Here is a 21871-nt window from a genome sequence, read left to right as displayed (position 1 = left end):
TAGGGATGATGACAATCATGGACAAAGGGTTCTTGATTTTCACGACTTTCATCATAGCCACGAGACAAAAGACTAGAAATAGTGTTTGATCACTCATCTTCTTTTCTCAGCTAACCTCAGTGAAAAGAGCTGCTTGCAACCTTTTGTCACTGCACAGCGACATCTTCCACTTTATCCTGCACGCTGATGACCTGACTGTGTCCTCTGTCTGCCTGTCACTTGTTAGACATACCTAAAAAGCGTAGGAAGAACGCGAGCTGAAGCAAATTTCCCACATTGTTAATGTAATTATGTCACTGATGCACAAGATGAACAGGTCTGAGGTGGGGGACGCATCAGAACTGAGTCATATTTCCATATTTCCATAGTTCCATAGCTGCTGTTCTCTCACCTGAATACATAAAGGGAAATCAATTCATTTTTGAATTTGCATTCATTCTGCTCCAGTGTCAAATGGTGACATGCTGAAATTTGAAATTGTGATCTTTCCATGTCTGGAAATAGTGTCTGTATTCAAAAATAACACCAATTCTACAGCCAGAGACACTTTAGAAGGTCGATGTCCAAAGTTAGAAACGCAACACTTCTTCTTTATACTTCCTGTGATTCACTTCTGCAATATACTGTACAGTACATCTTTAAAATTGTCTGAAGATAAGAAAAAAGTAACATAATACACATAGTTGAGGTGCAGAATTTTGTGAGCAGTAAGGAATAATAAGCCTGCGTCCAACGTTTGGATCGGCACTGAGGGAGTGGCTTGCATGCATAAAAACTAGGGGGAAAGCAAATCATCATTAAGGATTCATGATCGTGAAACAGCTTGAATGGTCAGTATGCACAGCAAGGGAGAAGTGCAGGATCCACACCGAGCAGAGAAACATAACCAACAGTGGCTGACGCACTGTTCTTGTATAAACACTTTTTTAGGAGTGAAAAGTGAAATAAATGAGCAACAACACATCTAGAAAGATTTTTCTCTTCACTTCTTGTCCAAAGCAGCGAGGCATGTGCCCGCTCTCCCTCTCCGTTTCCCAGACTGGAGCTATGGTCAAAGCTGGGTCCCATGGAACAGGGGGTGTGGTTATTCTGTCGGGGTGGCGACCGGGGTGAGGATTGGCGTGAGTGTGTCCCTTATCGGGCACATGGGGGAGATGGCCTTATGGCTGTAGTACTCCACGACTTGCTTGGGAACCTCTGCCAGAACACATTTGGCCAGGGCTGCGGGAGAAGCCTGCAACGGAGACAGAACTGTTAAATGTTGTTTGCCATCTGCGAGCTGATACACAACAGTCTCCAGTGAAGGGGACTGGTGTGTAAGGACAAATGAAAACAGATATGTCCTGTTCTGTTTGTGACTCTTGAACATCTACTAAATTGATCCTAAGAGTTTGGTCAAAATGTATAATTTGTCTTGCAGTGATTGAATTTCAGCATTTTGTATTTTTTATTGTTAAACTGATGAGCACTATGTAGAAAACAACATATCAAAGCCATACAGAGACAAACAACCCTTCACATGAACATCTACAGCTAAATTAAATGTTAGAGTATCCAGTTATCCTAATCCCATCTCTTTGGACTGTGGGAGGAAGTGGGTGCACGCACAGAAAGCCTATATAAAAACACAGAACATACAGGGAGAACATGCCAACGCCACACAGCAAGACACCGGCAGAAGCAGGTATCGAACTAGTAAAAATGTCTGTGTAAAAGGACATACATTAAACAGTTAAAGTGGCCAAATCATGTTGTGGAAAAGAAGAGGACAATAATACATTTATTCAATAATTATTTGTATTTTATGTAAATAAATTTCAAATTATTTTAAATGGTATTTTCCACAAACTGGATGGAGCAGATTCTGTCATTATCTGCAGCTTGACTGGAGGAGTGACCATCATTGTTCGAAAATGTTTTCCCTCGTGTGGTGTTTTATTATGCATGCGCAGAGAATTGGCCCCAAATCTTCCATGTTCAGCTGGTTTGAAATTGGCTAACTGTGAAGTCCACAGCATATATTTCACAAATTCAAATTCATCCCCATCTCTTCATGTCCTGAATTACAGCAGCTGCATTTGTTGGCTTTACCCAGTATCATTGGTTATTATGCTAAATATATGCAGCAACACAAACATTTAGTTAAAAGTTTTTGTTTGGAACGTGAGACATCTCATTCTGAGCAGACTATTTGTGAAGCTGAAATGTCACTGATTGCATGAAGCTACATGAAGAATTCACAACTTCTTTAAATAACAACAGTGGGGGACATAATCAAAAATCTGACCGTTTTGAAGTCTCTGAAGGGCACAAACTGCACAATGTCCCGGAGGACTGGCTCTCCCTTTGGTGAGCGGAGGACTCCGTCATCGCCGTCCAAAATCTGCATGTCTGTGAAGTCTGCGTTGCCCACACCGACAATGATTATGGAGAGAGGCTGGTAGGAGGCTCGCACAATGGCCTCACGCGTGTCGGCCATGTCTGTCACCACACCGTCTGTGAGGATGAGCAGGATGTGGTATCGCTGGAAGAAGATAAGAGCTTTCAGTGTGAATTAATCCACAGTTACATTAACCCATGTTAACACCAGCGTGCGGTTATACGCAAGGTGTGTGTGTGTGCGTGTGTGTGTGTGTGTGTGTGTGTGTTCTGGAGACGGAGGCAGGCCTTTCATCATCCATGGAGTGGTAAAGATTAGGAACATATTAAAAAAGAGAGCTTCGGAAACAGAGGACAGAGCAACTACACCTCAGACAGAACGTGTGCATGCATGTGTGTGTGTGCAAAATGAATTATAATGTGAGTAGGTTACAAGGATATTAACGTGGCCTTTTTGATTGGTCCCATGTGTCGTGATTAGTTTGCCGGATTACTGATTGTTTCACTAAATGTCTTATAAGTGTGTTTTTAATGTTTAATGTGGCTCCTGATAGCCTTATTGTTTTCTGCAGCTCATTAAATCATTTAAGGGGGAAATGAGTAAATAATTGCAAGTGGTCGGTGCAAATACAGTCGTGTGATAGTTTAGAACAAAATGGCCGTGTGCCCAGTGGGTCATTTAAGATAGTAAAAAGATAAAGGCTTTTCTCCCCCGAGGGGATGTTCAGGAAACAATTTAAAACACTAACGAGAGTAGATGTTGTCTTTAAATATAAAAGATTTGCTGCAGTCCATGGGATAATTTTCAAGGTTCTCTGCACACCAGAGGAATTTTCTGTCTGATTTTGCTTCTAATTCAGTCCTAATGATCAAGGGGGCGCTACCGGTTTGCCATCTGGGGAAATTACCCTGTAGTGAGATTTAATTAGCGAGGGTGAAAAAGGTAGATTTCAATGTTGACCTGTAATGAAGTGTTGATGGATGCATCATTGATGCATCCCCAACCAGTTGATGCAAACTTGTGTTGAGAACTGAGTCATTACTGCCAAGAGCATAAACAAGACTCTTTATTTTTGGTAAAAACAAGAAAACATTAGGGCTTGTTTAAAGTGTCCTGGATTGTGAACACAGACAAGTGCAACCAGCTGAAGACGCCGGCAGTCCGCCTCCATGTTTGTTTTCTTTTCTGAGATCACGTTTGATAACGTGAGTTTCGGTGAGTTACCTAGTCTCTGTAATCTCCACGCGGGATTTAACTGTGTGGTCCTGTGTCTCGACTGGATTATTTAATGTGTGTGGTCTCACAATCTCACCATGTCGTTATGTCTGTCAACCACATTTTTTAAATCAGGTATGATTTCAAAATACTGTTTGCAGCAGCCACTACTAAAAAATAGGTACATTTCATAAAAAATATGTCCTGAACATTCACCACCAATGTGTAATATAAAGAATACTTATTGATTATATAATGGGAGCCTCCTTTTTCTTCTGTGCCGTAAGGCATCATCACTATAAACAGTGAGGTGAACCAGAGGCTACTCACTTGGGATTCTCAGCAGGAGGCAGATCTACAAAGCCTGTGTTACATCCACAGATGTCTAATGGAGTATGAAGGGACACTCACAGAGGCATCTTTAATGTTGCCGTCGCCTGCTGCCAGCTTGGCTATCCTGTTAATGATGGGAGAGACATTGGTTGGGCCGTACAACTGGATCTTGGGGAGACAGTTCTGGTAGGCTTCCACCACCCCCTGGATCTCTGTTCAGGGGGAAAAAAGGAGACGTCAATATGAGTTTAATACACTTGTCTGCAATCAAGGCTCTATAAGGTACAGCCAACCATTCACAGCAGTCTACAAAATAATCTGTAGTGGTGTGAATATGTTTTCTGCCTCACACAGTTAAAGCCTCTGAAAGGTGGAACATTTTGACAAACACAGGGATTCCCAAAGAAACTGTTACGGTGAGCTTTTTTTCTTCTGTACTGTTGGCTCTGTTCTGTATTCATTTCTGTGATCTGCTGAGCAATATCAATATTTTAGCAGCTGTGTGGTCAGATTACAGATGTTAATTCTTGTATTATCGGCGGTGCACTTCTCACTGAACCCGTCCTTACCTTCACATTCATCATCCTCGGGGTTGAAATTAATGGCAAAGTCATGCGAAACCTGTGGATGAAGAAGAAAATTGTGAATCACCTCTGAGAGGGCAGCGCTCCTCCGATATATTCATATTGTACCAGATGTTTATGCTGCTGCTCACATTATAACCAACACCAATCTGTAGGGCCCATGTTTCTCCAATTTGAATTTAAAGGAAAGTCTTTTAATGACTGACTTTTAACTGCTTTTAACGGATGTAGTTTGTTTTTAACATTTTATTTAATTCTATCTTTTTTTTGTGTGGTTTAGTTTGTTCTGTGTTGTTTCTTTCCCCTATATTAGGTAACACTCACACACTGTAATTTTGTTTAAATAAGAACTAAACAAATTAAGCTCTATTCTTATCATCATCTTCATAATTATTGATATCATAATTATTTTTTTATTATTCTATAAATTCCTCCTGGAGGTTGTGCAGGTCTGATCTGGAGCCACTGGAAAAGATTGTTTAGGATATTGAGGCCAAACGAGCTTCGACCAATTATCAAATCCAAGGCTTCTCGTCGACTTCTCCCAGCAGCACAGTGAATATTTAATGGGCGTGTTCAATAAAGACAAACGATAATGGTTTGTGTGTGTGTTAGGCACATTGTGTTTGTGTGTAAATGTGACCCAGATGCAGATCAGATCACATTTCATGACCAATAAATGCAGAAAACTGGGTCGTTCCAAAAGGTGGCTGATATATTAGTCATGCATGTAAATTAATAAATGCAGGAAAATGATATGCGAATAATATGTTCAGAGGGAAACAATTATTCAGGAGCCAGCAAAGTTGTTTTAATTGGATATAAATCCAAATCCAATAGATTTCAACCACATAATAACTGTAAATGACTTTACTACAGTGAGACTCGGTTAAGTACTAATAAGAGTTTATTACATCCCAAATGGTTGGCTTATATCCTGAATCATCTCCCTGCACACTAATGAGCATATACCATGGACTATATGATTAATATCCGGTTTCTGAAAAGAGATTTCAACCCAGCTCCATTCATCTGCTGTATTATTTCTGTCCAAATGTCAGATTTACTTTGTTTATCTCAAAGCTGGCAAAAAAACAAAATCCCCCTCTCAAAGCCTCCTCTCACATGCAACTGTTTGTGTTTTTTTCCACAAGCACCAACTGTCAGCCAGATCAGTGACAACTGACTCCTCTCCAGCTGGCTACTTTCTTAAAGTCATTTATGTCTTAAATGTGATTAACAGCCTGAATCCACTCAGTGCACAAATAGATATGAGGAGCTCCAGAGAATTCCATCAAGCAGACCACTGTTTTCTCTTTTCGCACTGAGCCTCTGCAGCAGAGGGGATCTTGTGTAATAACATGAATAATGGCTGTGTTCCAGGGGCAGGCTTGTTCACTTGTTTACAGATACTCTTACCTGGAGCACAGTATTGTTAAACATCAGTAACATCATTAGCCACACAAGTTTATATCGTGCAATTTTTCAGTTTCATCTCTTAGGTTTGCCAAAATAAAACTCTAAAAACATACCGAAAACCATTTGCCTCAGGGTGTTTTCTCACCTCAAAGTCTGAACCAAGGTTCGTGTTTTTGTTACTGGTTTACATTTGATCTGGTTAGTTTTGGTTTCCCATTGTAATCTATGGATCAAACTAAAGACCTTTCTATGACACAGGTACGTCTTGTTGTCATCAACTTCTAAGCTGCGTCTACCTTTACTAGACATTAATCGGTTGGTGGTAGTGTTTCCATGTGAATTAATAAATTCAATGAGCTGGTTTATTCAATAAATTTTGTCACCAGTGCAATATCACTATCAGTATCAACAAAATCGGACAGTAGTCAACACTAAAATGCACCACATGGACATCCTTGTCAAACATTATATCATCTGAGGTGAAGATTTTAATTATTCCTGGAAGCCGCTTCCACGTTTTCTTAACTTCTTGCAGCTGATCCAAAAGTCCAAACTATCCAAAAGAGTGTTTTCACACCGCAAATGATCCGACCCATAATTCAGTTTGATCCTGACTAAGACCACCTCTTTTGATCTGAATTATCTGTCAGTTGGTTTGGACCATGGACGACAAACATGAAAAGATCCGGATCAAAACAAGGTGTACAAGCATCATCAGTCATCATCTGTCTATGAGCAAATGATACGACATGGCCAAAAAACATTTCTGCCAGAGTTTGATTGACAGCAACAAACAAACTAAACGTGGGCAAACACACCAGTAATGCACCGAACAAGTTATGTGTGTGAGAGCTTCCTCCAGCTCCCCTAGAATGTAAAACTAATTTTCTGAGAGCTTTAAATTCACTGAACACAATAAGCAACATTCCCTGCAATAAACTATGAGGCTTCCCATGAATTCACTTCTTAATTCAAACTCACTCACTATGTGATGCATCCTCGGCTTGCAAACTCACATACTGGAGCTTTTTCTTATTCTTGTTTTCTGTTCACAGTTTTTATACATTATATACAGTACAGGACTAGAGTGCACGACAACAACCAGGTTCGTCAAAGTTCCACACAGGTGTAACCAGAGTTAATAGTTGCAAATCATTGTCTAATGACTTAACAGTTATTAACATTCATCCATACAACCAACCACAATGTGACAACAGCATGCAGTAAAATAATTCTGACTCCTGCAGGCAGTCACTGTCATGGTAAATTAAAAAATTAATAGTTTGTATTTACTGAGCTGCAAATCTTTGCATGATTAAAATTATAATTATTAGTGTTTCAGACTGGCACATAGCTCATCGCAATCTCACATTAAACATAGATTCATCTGGTTTGATTTAGATTATCAAACAGCATTGGGTGTGCCTGTGTGCGTGTGTGTGTGTGTGTGTGTGTGTGTGTGTGTGTGTGTGCGTGTGTTTGTGTGTCAAGCATGCACACGCATGCACACGCACACTTTTTACATGTCAGATGTCTCCCCAGGGCTCTATACAGAATCATTGAAGGCTTTTGGTTCTCAGTGTCCAATTTGCTTAAACAAACGCTCTCACACTCATGAATTCTTATGTAAATGAAGCAACAACACTACAGGGCTATTATTTCATTGGAATATGTTATTTTCTCAAGACAAGATGATATTTTTAAGAAAGGCGGCTTATGAATAAGAAAGGGCCCTCTAATTAGTTTTAAATGTGAAAATTTGACAGAATGACAAAAGTGTGTCATGAAATAGGTCAAAAATCCGCTCGCTTAACATAAATTTCCAGAGTAGCGGAAAATACCAGGATACGATAAGAGCACATGAATATATAGTATGTTTAATGCTTCTCATGTGACTGAAGACAGAACAGAGCAAGAAAAAAGACAGAATGAATGAAATGCAGGAAAGATACGAACAGAAATACTCACCTCATAATTTGGAGGGATTCTGGCACCAAACCCCAAAGCTGAAAATCTTTTGTCACTGAAACGACAAGCATATGAATTAGTTATTCATTACAGTAGCTACAGTTTCATCTGGGATGGCGGTTGACAGCAATCAGAAAAATATTGATGTATTCTATCCATCTGTTTCCAGGGGCAAACCCCTTGTTTGTTTGCATTTCATAAATGTTAAAAGCTTCAGTTACAAATTGAAATCTGTCCCACGTTCCCTGCAGCCAGCAACTGCACCTGTCTCTCGGTCTGTATTCCCTCAATTCTTCATCGTACCACACTCTGAGCAGATTCCGCTGTTAGATTGTGTGGGTATCGTCAAAGGGTCAGTGAAGTGTTTTGTCGAAACAACAAGACAAGGATTGTGTCTCAAGCTTCTCTCTCCCTGCCAGACAATGCATTATATTTAGAACCAGCTATTTCATGTGTGTCAGAATTATAAACAGGGAACTTTATCACAATAAAGGGCATTTAACAATTTCCATGCAGAATGACAAAAGAAGAATAGTGTTCATGGCATGTATATGATTGTATGCATGTACGATTGGTTAATAAAACAAAGCATTGAATTGCTCTTTCTAATATGAATGACATCCAGTTAAACACAAAGAGGCAGAATCTCAGTATCACTGGATCTCAATGCTGTCTTAGACACAGTCAGCCTATTAGTGACTGGACAACTAGATGGTTCTTTCTAATACAGCACTAAAGTGGCTTAAATCCTACTTACAGGACTGGAACTACTTTGTCCTTACTGCTAATTTCACTTCTGAGAGGTGGAGTTCCCCAAGGCTGCCCTTTAGGGCCTCTTCTGTTCAACATCTAGATGCTCCCACTTGCTCAGATTATGGAAAACATAAATATTTCGTATGACTACTACGCGCATGACATAAATGTACATAACCATATCATCAGGGGACTATAATCTCAAACAAGCTTTCTGTAAGTGGATTGAACAAATCAAAAATTGCATGTGTCAGTATTTGATTTGGTTAAACACAAGTAAAACTGAAGTAGCAGTTTTTTGAGGTGGCATTTTGAAGATGAAGGGACTTTTGTCTCAGCAAGATTTGTAAAAACATGTGGCAGCATTCATATTCATTTACTACAAACTCCCAGAGAACTGCACGTCTGCTGCACCTGTCAGCTCTTTTAAATGAAGGCAGAAGACTTTGAAGTTTGCCAGGGCCTTTTATTGAATTTAATAATAACTAATTTCTCACAAGAGTAGGTTACAGTAAAGTGTAAAGCCCTTCACCTTCAAGAGCCACAGAAAATCAACTTGCTTTGCCTTTACTGAAGTGAAAATTACCACTGTGCCACTAAAACCCACTGGTTTTGTTTCCACACCTGCTGCCTCACAAGAAATCTCGATTTAAATGCTACTCTAGAGTAAACTGTTGAGTGTCCAACACAGAAAATGAAGGATTGATCTCAAACAGGGCTGAAAAGAGTGGTGAATTACTGTGAATGTAGTCAACCAACAGCAATTCAATTTAAGTGGATAGAACAATAAATTATTAATTGTAGCCTCAAAAGACTTGTGCAATAATTTTACTCTTAAACAAAGGTGCAGAATCTTTATAGAAATACAAGCTATGGTCAGATGTGTATTAGAGAGAGAGAGAGAGAGAGAGAGAGAGAGAGAGAGAGAGAGAGAGAGAGAGAGAGAGAGAGAGAGAGAGAGAGGATAGTTCACCAAAAATGAAACTTCACTCATTATCTGTTGACCACTATGCCAATGGAGGGGAAGGTGAAGTGTTTGAGTCTCTGGGGTAAACAATGTTCTGGCCCTAGTGACCTCTTCTTCAGACATGTCTCCATACTGCTCATGTGGTGTCATCCAAGTGTCCACACGCCCCGACATTCACATATACACCATGTTTTTAGCCTCTGATTTCCTCTGAGGCACATTCACGTCCCCTCGGGCATCTTGGACACTGCACACACTCTCGCCCCAAGGGTTTGTGTGGCTACGTCTGCTAGCATTGCCACTTCTGGTATTTTTTAGTTTCTTTTTTGCATATTATTTTATCTTTGGTGCACTTTTCAGACAGGAAAGGTCTTACCAAAGAGCTATTGAGTGCCACCGAAATCAAATAAATGGTGTTGATTAAATAAACACTAAGCTGACAATATATTGTGAAACAAAAAAGCAGGACATAAATCAGGGCGCTCTTGCTGTGCAAGAATAAAAAGTGTGGGCCCAATTCATGTCGCAGACAACAACTCATAGATTTGTTTTAATCTTTTCCGTGCATTAGCCACATCAATAAAGGCTTTTAAATGTTTCCACAACAACAGCGCTTTGGTTGATTTCCTTTTTGCATCAAATATTACCATCCCTGCGCCACAGAGCACCTTCTGTCATATTTTAACTCATATTTTTCCAAACATACACACAGGTTTTTAGATTTTCTTGATAACAGTATTGGCTACTCTATATTTAGTGTGCCGTCAAACTTGTAGCATTCAGGATAAGCAGCAGAGCTGTTGCAGCTTATTTTCAGTCAGATCAGTGATTGTTGTTTGTCTGCCTCCCTTATCAGAGTGTTTACTGTATTTCATTCATGCCTGATAAAACAACCCGAACTCTCCAGCTGCAATCACAACACACATCCCCAGATCATCACCAGCTGAGTTTGGGGCAAATATTTAAACTGATGTGTTTGATATATTTACTTTAAACCAGTGGTTCTCAAATGGGGGGGTATGTGAACAGGTGATATTTGGGAATTCAGTTTTAACGTGGCGAAAGTAGTCTCAAATCTTTTTAAGGCATTTCTCTTATGTTTTTCTTTCACATAACTATGAAGATGTGTAATTACAAGTGGTAGAGGGTCTTGGACTGAGACAGGCATTGAGAGCCTCTGCTGTAAATGTTGTATTGGTGTACCAAAGTCTGGAAAATTGACAGTGACGTTTGGTTTTCATTTATTTGGTGTGTTGACAAGTGATAATTGGAGAGTTGTTTGTCCTCTGGTTGAGCTAATATGGCTTTGAGCAGCTTTTCAGTGCAATCAGATGTGTTTCATTGACTGAATGAAGTGGACTTAAACAAACTGACAGGGTGATGATTATAACACTGTCAGCAACAAACTTAATCACTAACTCTTGACAGAGTTAACTTGATTTGGTGAGTAACTGCTGTTATTGCTGAGGAATAGTGTTACAGTAACACCAGGGCACAGCAGCTCAGGCTGTTTTATTATTATAACTACTGTTATTTTTGCTCCTGGAGGATAAAAAGGAAAATGTGTCTTTTCACTCAACCTTGCATTCCTATATTTACTGCGGCTGCCAAAGGCAACAACAACAACAGCCTGCAGGGCTTTAGAGAATTGGAGCTCTGTTAGAAAAACGTCACTGCAAACAGTTCATGGGCCATTTAAAGCGCACATTAGGAAACTATCATTCTAAAAACAGAAAAAAGAATAACAAGAAAAACGTGAATGAACTTCAGCTCTGTGGAATACAATCACTCATATGCTAATGTGCTGTAGTTTATTCAGGTATAGGCACACTCCAGTAACAATATCCCTAACAAATTGATAAATTAGTGCCCAGCAGGTGATAAATGATATGTTGTATGCTATTTACATTTTTCAATTCAATTTTAAAATCATTTAAATCAAAATAACTCCCAGTAAAGGCTTTTCTCCCACTGTTGTGACCTTTCAAACACACTGTGGAATGTTGTACAGATGCAAAATACTAGGAAAAAACTAATTGCTACTGTATTGGTTTTCCCAGCTTCACCAGCATTGAAAAATATTTGTAATGAAAGGGGGAATTAGAAATTCATGCTGAGCCAATTTTATTCTGACATGTTTTCTTGTTATTGTAAACAATGTGGATATACAGCATGTATGCTCCTTACCTTTTCCCTCCTCACTTTTATAAATTGCCCTCGGAGCCGTGATCAATTGATTTCTATGTGCACATTTAAAAATATCTTGTGAAAGTCGAGGTATGACATAGCACTTTTGGGCAAGAGAAGACTACTGACAGGTCGTTCTCTCACCAAGTCAGTTTGTCCGTGAATGTCTGCAAATGTGAGGAGCCTCGGGGAGATGTGCCTGGCATCACACTGTTCTCAGCAAGGTAATCGAGCCTCTGCCCACACAGACAAGCTCGTCACGCCAGCTCCATAATGCACTCCTCTGCAAGGACTCTACAATCCCACATCACCTCTATCCACTAAAGGCTAAAAGGTTTGCCTTCCCACGTTTTACACCTCAATAACAATTCCAACTTGAGAGGGAAGGGCTGCCTACACTTGCTGTCACTGTACCCGAGAGGCATGTTTCCCTGCATGATGCTCCTGTGTATCTGACTAAACATGGAAGTGATGAAGTTCCATTGATGAACTGTTCACTTTCAGGCAGGTTTTCAGTGTCTCCAGTGCTATCTCTCGGATGCTAGAATAAGCCAGACAGTGCTCCCCAGATATTCATTGGGAGGGGATCTGCATAAATCACAAGTCAGAGTGTTAATCCTCATCTGGCTTAGTTTCTACAGATGAGAGGGTCTTTCTCTGAAACGGACCATACTATTATGAATTATTTCCCATTGATTAGCGAGCACCTGCAAGCCTCCCTGCAAAAACTAAAATAGAGAAATTGTGCATATTTTACAAAATTGTTGTGTCATTTTAGAAACAAAAATGTGTGTTACTGTAAATGTGTGCAAAACTGCATCAGCCAGTACATGTGCTTTTACAGTAGCACAGGTTCTCATGTAAAAATATCGTTTCCATGTTTTTAATGACTTTTCAAACTGGCTTCATGGTGCACTTTCTCTGTTAAGTCTCCAGCCATGAAGCCTCCCACTTCTTTTTGAAGTGCCTGCTATCCTGCTGTCCTAGTCCCTGGCTCTGCATGTGTTTGTTCAGGGCAGTGTGCCTATCCAAGCTCAGGAGGCGGACCAGTGCAACAGATGCTGGGAGGAAACTCATCGAGCTATCTGCAGGAGAAAGCACACACAGCCACCGCTGTGAGCGACCAGCTCTGCATGTAAAACAGTCAGAGCTGTCCTTACAAACACCACTTCATACTGTTGATTCAATAATGTGTGTGTGGGGGACTGAACCAGGACAGAGGATTATATATATAAAGTATATATATGTTTGCAGGAGCAGTGACATTAAAGAAAACATGAGGAGATGTCAAACCAGGGATGCAGCAGTCAACATCTAGACCCCCATGATGTCCACCTTCAACTAAACTTTCAAAATAATGCTACTGTTGAAGCAAATGTAATGAAGAGGAAAATTAAGATAATTTTTTAGCCTGATAAATCACTTGATCCTTTACCTGTGGACAAATGTTCACAAAATGTATTTTAAAATAACTAGAAAAATATGCAATTCCATTACTTTTTATTTCCATCCACTCAAATAGCTCACTTTGGATTTTCTATAACACACATCACCCTTGGATGAGGGAACTTGTTTCTCTTGAAAGTAATTTCTTCTCTCCTCAATGAGACGTTTGCATTTGTAATCATTTTTCGAAACATAAGCAGACATGCAAACAGAAAAACAGCACCAATTTGCAAATTTGTGTCTGAGTGGAGAGTGGGTGTGTGGTGGTAGACTCGGCAGGGAAGTCACGCAACATGGAAAATTACATTATTTCATGATGATGTGAGAAGAAATTGAGGTCACATAAAACTAGGATAATCATGACTTGATCAAAAGTACTAATCCATTATTAAAACAAGTAATTGAATTGACTTCAATAGAAACTGATCGTTTTTAAGTATTTGTCAATATGTTATAATATAAGATGCATTTCCTTTACTCTTCACATTGATTTGCTTGATTATATTATCTGTTTAATTAAACAATGAAATGAGAGAAATGTTGTGTCTGTCATTTTTTCCCCCAAACTGTTCAGCTGAATGGTTTAGAAACAAACTGAAAACTAGCTCAGAAGTCTTTAACAAAAAGCTGTCCGCTCTAAACGCCTGAGGCGTAGATCAAGGTCAAAATGTCATCTCTCTGACAGATCGTTAAAAGATTGAAATTCATGGATACTTGGTGAAAAAAACTGTGAATCATTGAGGAACGACCACAGAGTGTGTCCAATATAGTGTCAGTGTCCTTGACTGCTGATGGCACCATCCTCAGCCCCTGATAAGCCTCATGCATAAGTAATTTCTGTAGAGGCCTAAATTTGATTGCTCTAATTTTGCTGTAGAAACAGTTTATCGTGAATTACTTATAAAAACGGGTTTGGCACAGATTAAATTTGATTTAGCAGTGTGAACATGATGCGGACACTGAACACGATGGTACGTGAGCTGCAAGTAATCCCTTCTTGTTTGACAATGTGAGGCTTGTAACTCGGCTAATGGAGAGAATTCAGAATGCACAGTCCATTTCCGTGAGGAATTGAATTGGAGATGGAGGGGAGCTGGTAGGTCAGCAGCAAAAATATCTATATATAATAACCTGCAGGATTCTATGCCCTCCTATGCCCACGATTTCCATTACAGCCCCTGTGTGTCATTCACACAGAGTGGCTCATTTCAGAGTGAGATTTCCCAACAAAATGACATGCAGGGATTGTTCTGCAGCTCAATTTCACAACAGGAGACGCAGACAATCTTTACTGCAAAGACAAAAAATAAATTACAAACCTGTCGTAGTCTTGACAGATCTCGCCTACTGCTATCAGAGCCTTCAGGTACTCGTTGGGCTGGTACGGGTTGATGTAGTGCAATGAGCAGCTGTTCCTGGGGTCTCCATTGGAGGCTGTGAAGTCAATGGCAACCTGGTAGAAAGAAGTGCAAAGGGAACAATAGAACACAGTCAGTTAAGTTTTCTTCTGGTGCTTGAAACTTTTTTTTTTGTTGCCAAGACTATTACTTGGCTGCTCATGATAGAGGAAGTTATTGTAAGCGAGCGAGCCTGAAAGATGCCTGATGGCAGTATAAATTATCTGATCAGAGGTAGGAACTTGAACTTTCTCCACCCACATACACTGAAGCAGCAGCAGCTTCCACACACTTAAGATCCAAGCAGCTGGTTATTTCATCCAGGAAGGAACGGCATGTATCACAGCAGTCCCCGTGATTAATATTCATAGCGTTGTGAGGTATAGCGCTACAGAGGCCAGACCAAAGGGCAGGAGTGGAAGAAGGTTAGAAATGATTATTCGAGGCTGCCTACAATAAGAGAACTTAAAACACCATCAGGGAGAGTTTCGGAGAATAAAAAAGATTTGTCTTGTATTTCACAACAAAAGAAAAAGCTGGAAAATGTTCACTGCATTTTGACTGCAGCAAACCAACGTCTGTTCAACTATACAATAATAAAAATGTTCTAAAAAAGTTTTCACTGCGCCTTTCTAGATGCTCAATGACACCTTACAATATATCAGAAATAAAACACCTGAAAAAGTTATATATGAGTGTTGAATTCAGATTAGGAGACACAAACACGGATCTATACCACATATGTGACTCAAGAAGAGTTAAAAAGCAAAAGCAAGAGTAAAAACAGGCTAAGAGGCATAGACACCTAACACTACATCATATGTGAACTAAACCAAAAATAGAAATCTGATTGCTGAGGGGCGGATGAGATGTCATGTGTCGTAGATTGTTCTAAACAGAGGTGTTTTAAGATGTGATTTGAACAGTTCCAGCTGGCAGATGTGAGGGGGCAGAGGGTTCCAGAGTCGTGGTGCAGAGCAGCTGAAGGCTCTGGTAGTGCCGACTTTGAATGTGGGGAGAGAGAGAAGAGAGAGCAGCTGAGGAGGAGCGCAGGGCACGGGAAGGGGAGAAGGGATGGAGGAGATACAACAGGTATGGAGGAGCCATGGGGGCTAGGATTTAAAAAAAAATCCTCAGTGCATTTCATACAGCTACAGTTGAAAGCACAATGACAGCTACACCAACTCACCGTAAAATGAATCTGGCATCCTCCCATGATGTAATCTAAGAAGGAATACACTCTGTGGAGCTGCAAGGAAAAACAAACAAATTTCTTCAGAAGATGTGTTTCAGTGGAAGAGAGAAAATGGTCAGCGTCAGTATTCGTGGCATCTGATCATTGAAACAGAATTAACTTAATTAATCTGTTGAGTGTTTTATGTTGTGAAAGCAACTGTTAACAGTAATTACAGTTTCACATTGAGATGGACAATAAAACCAAACAAAAAGCTCATGGGCAAATGTTTTTCTTATATGCGTTTCTTATATTTTGTTCCTATGTCATAAAGTGAAATAAAACAGCAAAATACTGTTCAACTCCCTCCTGTTAGATATGATTAATCCGTACAGCAGATTCCTACCTTAACGTCACTGAGGATGACAACTCCTGAATTTTTATAGTTTCTCTTCTTCAGTTTGTACTTGGGATTCATACAATCCCACGTCACCTTAAACGAAGAGGGTTGAAGTTGAAAAATGGGAGCAAAATCTCTTTCGAACACACACACATACGAGCACATGACAAGTGTTTCATCATTGATGGATTCCAGCCTTTTTATATCCAGTCTGTGATTTCAGCAGAGTAAAATGAGAAGCATATTGGAAATGGATGAAACAGTTACACGGCTGTCTCTGCTCCGTCTCTCTGCTCACTGACCTTATTTCCACTGGAGATTTTCTGCATTTCCCTGAAGGTGGCGTAGAACTCGCCAATGAAATCGTGCTTCCCCCTGGAGTCATAATCCCACACTAGGCACTGTTATACACACACACACAGAGAGACACACACACACACACACACACACACACACACACACACACACACACACACACACACACACACACACACACACACACACACAGACAACGCTGTTTACTATGTGACTTCTCTCGGCACGGCTCTGCTCTCAGATTTCAGCTGAATGGAAGTCGTCACACTCAGATTCCCACAGTGACACCTATGGTTTTTAATGGTGTGTATCTCACCTTGAGCTTTCGGTCCTCATCACAGCTGCACAGGGAGATGAGCGACACTTTGAAGGGCTCCCACACAGGGTTCAGGTTGTTTTTAATCACCTGTTAGAGCAGGAACATGTCACATGTGAAGAGAATGCATAAACGGCTCTGGATGAAACTGAGGGAATGTGACGTCTTTACCTCAGTTCTGTGCACGAGCTGTTCGGTCGCATCGTCATTGATTCTGTATATTTCCAAAAATGGGTCTGACTTACTGAAGAGATCCTGCAGGAACAGAGAAAACAGAATATGGAAGCAACTGTCTCTTAATGTTATTAACAGGCCCTAAAGCAATTGGTTCACAGGAAAGATTAGAAAGTCAATCTGAAGTATTTCCTTCAGATTGACATATCATTTTCATATTCAGGTTTATCATTTTAATTTGGGTTAATACTTAAAAAGTTCAACATGCTTTAATATTCAGAAAACACACCACTTTCCTGATACTGTCTTTGGCTGCAGCTCCTCTTTTCAGCCTCTGTCATTTAGTTTAAGCTCCTGTCTCTTGTACTGTGGTTTGGTTCATATCCTACAGATTGCCATGGAGAAGGCGGGATTCATGACCTATACTACAGCCAGCCACCAGGGGGCGATCAAGAGGCTTTGGCTTCAATTTTGGGGAGTTTTTGTGTAAAAAAAAGGAATGTCCTTGTTTTCTTTTTGGGACCAAAATTAACAAGAGACAAATGAGAATGAATGACTCCTACACAATCACTGAGGACTTGATTCACAGTATTTGTCTTGAGCCAGAAAATATTTGCTAATATTTACTGTAGTAAATATGTGATGAGCACGATTCAGGCGAAATAACAGAACAGCATCACTAATCAAAGTCCTGTGTTTGGGTTATCTCATTATGCATATAAAGGTTTTTTGGCTGCTGATGTTGATTCCTCATTGCTTCTTTGCAGAGGCAGAGGTACTTTAAATCATGACACATCCCAACTTGTTACATTTTCTTCTCCATTCAAACTTTAAAGCTGTTTGTTGAGCCAATAAACGCAGTGACCTGTTATCCCCCCCCTTACAACCGGCCTCGCAGTTCTAAAACATTTTAATGGGTTTCGCCAGCCAACATTTCAAGCTCACAGCAGAGACTCTACACTTTATTTTGCACTCAACGACTTCCCATGTGCTTAATGCACCTAAAAAGACTCAGTTTCAGGTTCCAATTCAATGAAAGCTGCGTCCATTTACCTCATCGTTATTAGTGAATATCCCGCTAAATTGAAAATGTGCCTAAGATTATGTATCCTCTGCAGTTATTTGCAATAGCCTCAAATCATCTTTGCAGGGCAACACTGATTATTTAGGTCAATTGAATTTTGATAGAGGAAAACAAATGATAACTGTGTGTGCCTGTGTGTATATGTGTTCAAGTGTGTGTGTGTGTGTGTGGCCTTGATATTATTCTTCACATTAAGGTGAAGACATGTTTTAAGGCTGGGGTTAAGAGTTGGGGTTAGGATTACCTTATAGCAATTATGGTTGGTTTCCAGGAAATTAATGTAAGTCAATGTACAGTGTGGGTGTGTGTGTGTGTGTGTGTGTGTGTGTGTGTGTGTGTGTGTGTGTGTGTGTGTGTGTGTGTGTGTTTGTGAATGTGAGTGTGTGTGCGTGTGTGTGCGCGCGCTTGTGTGTGTGTGTGTGTGTGTGTGTGTGTGTGTGTGTGTGTGTCCCAGCCTTTGAGAGCACTGAATGAAACTGTTACTGCTGTATTTCCTGCCAAATTATCCATATACATCTCCTGAGGGACGGAGGCAAAAAAAAAGAGAGCATCCTTTCCTTGTTGTCATAGCAACTGCTAGCCAGTGGCATTGGCAGCATGGACTGAGCGGATCAGATGCACATGTCAAACTGTAATCCCACACTAACAATACAGATAATGTTAATCATGGCCCCCGTTAACACAGTCGGTGATATCCCATCATTAATCCTCCTAGAACATATTCTCAGCAGGTTCAGGTTATGCAGCCGTCGAGCACGTTATCAGAAACTCTGCCCCCGCTTCAGTCACTCTCTGTTGTCTGTGTGAGATAAATTGCTTGACCCAATATGCAGCTAATATGCATTTTGAACAACTTAATAAAACGCCTGATCACTGATAAAATCTTTTAAATTCATAATCTCAAACTCTAGTTTGACAAGGTGATCATGTATCTCACCTGTTGACATCCACCATCGGCCCTTTAAACAGCATCTTGGTCCCCATCAATTAAATAGAAGAGCACTCAAAATAACTCATACCTCTGCCAAGGCTGAACAGACCCCAGGCCACAGAAAAGTTTACACACTTATAGAAATCTGGGCCCCCTTAATATGCCTCACTTTTTCATTTATCTCAACACTGATGAATACCTCCTTCGCAGTGGTTCATCAGTTAAAGCTGCACTGTTAAGCATTTAGATGTTAGCAGTGGATAGATTAATCATGAACCGATGGAGTGTTTTAGCATTTGTTTGCTTGTGGTTTTTGGTTTTACAGAGGCAGCCATGTCATGGTGTAGCATTTAGTGGCAGACAGGCTGAATGCCTCAGAGTGGTGGTCAGACACGTGACATTTCCACTGGATGTTACTGTTTGCAACCACTTATTGAAGAATGATACTTGCAGTGATTACTCTGAGTAAATATACTCGGTAACATTTCTCATTACTTCATTTTCACTACGTTTCCCAGCTATATCGACACCTTTTAGCACCTTGAATCTATCTCTGTGTATGAATGGTGCTTCATATATCAAAGATAACAGATTTTAAAGCCTCCACATGTTACATCTTGTGTGTTTCACACGTTTCTTACATGTTCACAGTTGTGACTATCCAAAGCTACCTTGGTGTTTGCCACAATGACTTACTTAGACAACAAAATGAATGTAATATAACTTGTTCCTCTTTTGGCGGTGGCTACATGCCTACACACAGACCAAGCCCCTGCATCAAGCCAGTGCTGACTGACAGCATGAGTCAGCCCACTGAACATAGAGAACAAAGTGAATATCCCTCCTCCATCAGACGACCAGTGTGACAGAGCATCACTCCATATATGAATGGAACACACTAAACTACATTTCACTGAAAATACAAATCACTTAATGGTACAAACTAACTAATTATGTTAACACATTGGCCGCAACAACTCATTAAGCAAATTATTGTCAGGGTGACCTTTATGTCTCCTTTCGCTGTCCAGAAGCAGCTGCTGAAGCGAAGGAAATTCCTGATAACTCAAATCACATCGCTATCTGAAACTGCATCAACTTTGCTTTGAAGCAAATGTGATCAAACTCACATCCGTCTTTGTTGTCGACATTTAAATGTTCCCACCTCTCACAGCCAGACCTTCATATATCCAGCGGCTATTCCGGAGAAGAACATTTGTAATCAACGCTTCTAAAAGGTGGTAACATTTTCCAACAAGAATGAAACTCCCCGAGCAAAGTCAGTGTATGTAATTTTCAACTGCATCCAGAAGTAAAAAGGTGTTCACATTCACACCGTTGTTCATGAACATTTTCAACATTCATTGGCTCATCATTTCACACCATTGTGCCTCTATGATGCTGCTGCATCTGCGACATCCTAAAATGTCACAGTGATTTATTTGATTGTGCAGAAATCCGTTGTTTCAGTTCAAACAAAACAAGTGTGTGCATCCTCCAGCATTTCATCAGAAATATAAGACTTCCAGGAGGAGACTGGATACACAGAGCAAATATCACATGCACAGGAGGGAAGATTCTTTTTTTAGGTTCAGTTTCATAAATAAATATGTTGTCGAAAATGTGAATTTTCCTCCCGATACAACAGAGATTTAATGGCTGTCTCGGAGTCTTGCGTTGTGATTCCTGCTCCTGAGAACACGGTGCGACTTCTGATGGTCAGAGTTTTAGTTGGATGTGAGCTCCTGCTGTCTTTTTGATTGAAACACGCCTTCAGCAAAGTTAGACAGAGTGAGAGCATGTGGAGCTAAGGTCAACAGTATCCCGCCTTAGAATGGAACCATGTGAATTCTGTGACAACTCAGATTTCATGTGATATAATAATCTGTCATGTCATTTACGTGCCAGACTAGTATGTTGACAACAATAAATAAACTTTATATTTTAGAACTATAATAATGCAATATCATGTGTTATATAATGATTTATAAAGTAATTTTTTTACATGTGCACAACAATAAGTCTTTCTCTTTATTGTATGGTATGGTATGGTTATAGTATGATGACTATTCTGTTATTATTACTTCAGTCCCTGTCTACTGCTACTAAGCCACATCTAATAAAACATGCACTGTGTTGGTATATTGAACAAAACATGCGCTGCTTCTCACCTTATCATCAAGCTTCTTGGCACAGAAGGAGAGCTCCACATATCCGTTGTTGCCAGAAATTTCCTCAGAGTGAACCTGAAAAGAAATAAAATATGTCTTGAATATTTTCTACTAGTTGGCTTTGTTAAGGAAAACTACAGTTATGACTGAAGAACATTGGTCAATATCAATCGTCAAACTATTTGACGACTGATATTCAGTTGCAGATGAAGCCTTTACAAATCTTTTCTTACCTTTTTGATTATATTTAATCTACCCACTCATTCCACAACGTCTGTATATGAAATACATATCTCGTGAACCAGTCATTTTATCAGCTCCACATTTGCCTTGTGTATTCTTAGTGGTCCTGGGAATCACTTACTGTTAAAACTAAAAGCACAATGTTTGTTTTGTTGCTTCAAAGGTTTAGTAAAGCTGAATTACAGAGCTTTTCATTTGAAAACATGTGAGCTTAAGGCCGGATGTTTTTGTTGATGGTTTAACAGACCTTTGAACAAACATGTGAACAATAACAAAGCAAATCCCCTTTAATTTTATGAAAAAAATTGACTATAAATTCTTCCCCGCAGATAAACCAGGATGAACACAAAGTCTTCTAACATCACTCTGCACCACATACTGTTTATAAAAAGCTTTGCACACAACAGCCAGCAC

The 21871-nt window shown here is 39.9% G+C and overlaps 1 protein-coding gene across 1 annotated transcript in view; it reads right to left on the bottom strand.

Annotated features, from left to right (window-relative positions):
- Nucleotides 1-1084: 1084 nt before the first annotated feature.
- cpne7 (copine VII) overlaps nt 1085-21871 on the bottom strand; it is a 28648-nt gene continuing 7861 nt past the window's right edge. The window contains exons 4-15 of the mRNA XM_061068206.1: nt 21215-21289; nt 17026-17109; nt 16855-16944; nt 16526-16624; nt 16230-16316; nt 15839-15898; nt 14572-14705; nt 7900-7954; nt 4498-4549; nt 4007-4140; nt 2288-2524; nt 1085-1234 (exon numbers count right to left, since the gene is read on the bottom strand). Of these exons, the coding sequence (XP_060924189.1) occupies nt 1085-1234; nt 2288-2524; nt 4007-4140; nt 4498-4549; nt 7900-7954; nt 14572-14705; nt 15839-15898; nt 16230-16316; nt 16526-16624; nt 16855-16944; nt 17026-17109; nt 21215-21289 (1257 nt within the window). The remainder of the gene's footprint in view (nt 1235-2287; nt 2525-4006; nt 4141-4497; nt 4550-7899; nt 7955-14571; nt 14706-15838; nt 15899-16229; nt 16317-16525; nt 16625-16854; nt 16945-17025; nt 17110-21214; nt 21290-21871) is intronic.

The sequence above is a fragment of the Limanda limanda genome, chromosome 3, assembly GCF_963576545.1.
Source record: "Limanda limanda chromosome 3, fLimLim1.1, whole genome shotgun sequence".
In the NCBI taxonomy this organism is placed as follows: domain Eukaryota; kingdom Metazoa; phylum Chordata; class Actinopteri; order Pleuronectiformes; family Pleuronectidae; genus Limanda; species Limanda limanda.
Note: the sequence above shows the minus strand (reverse complement) of the source record. Positions and strands in the feature narration are given on the sequence as shown.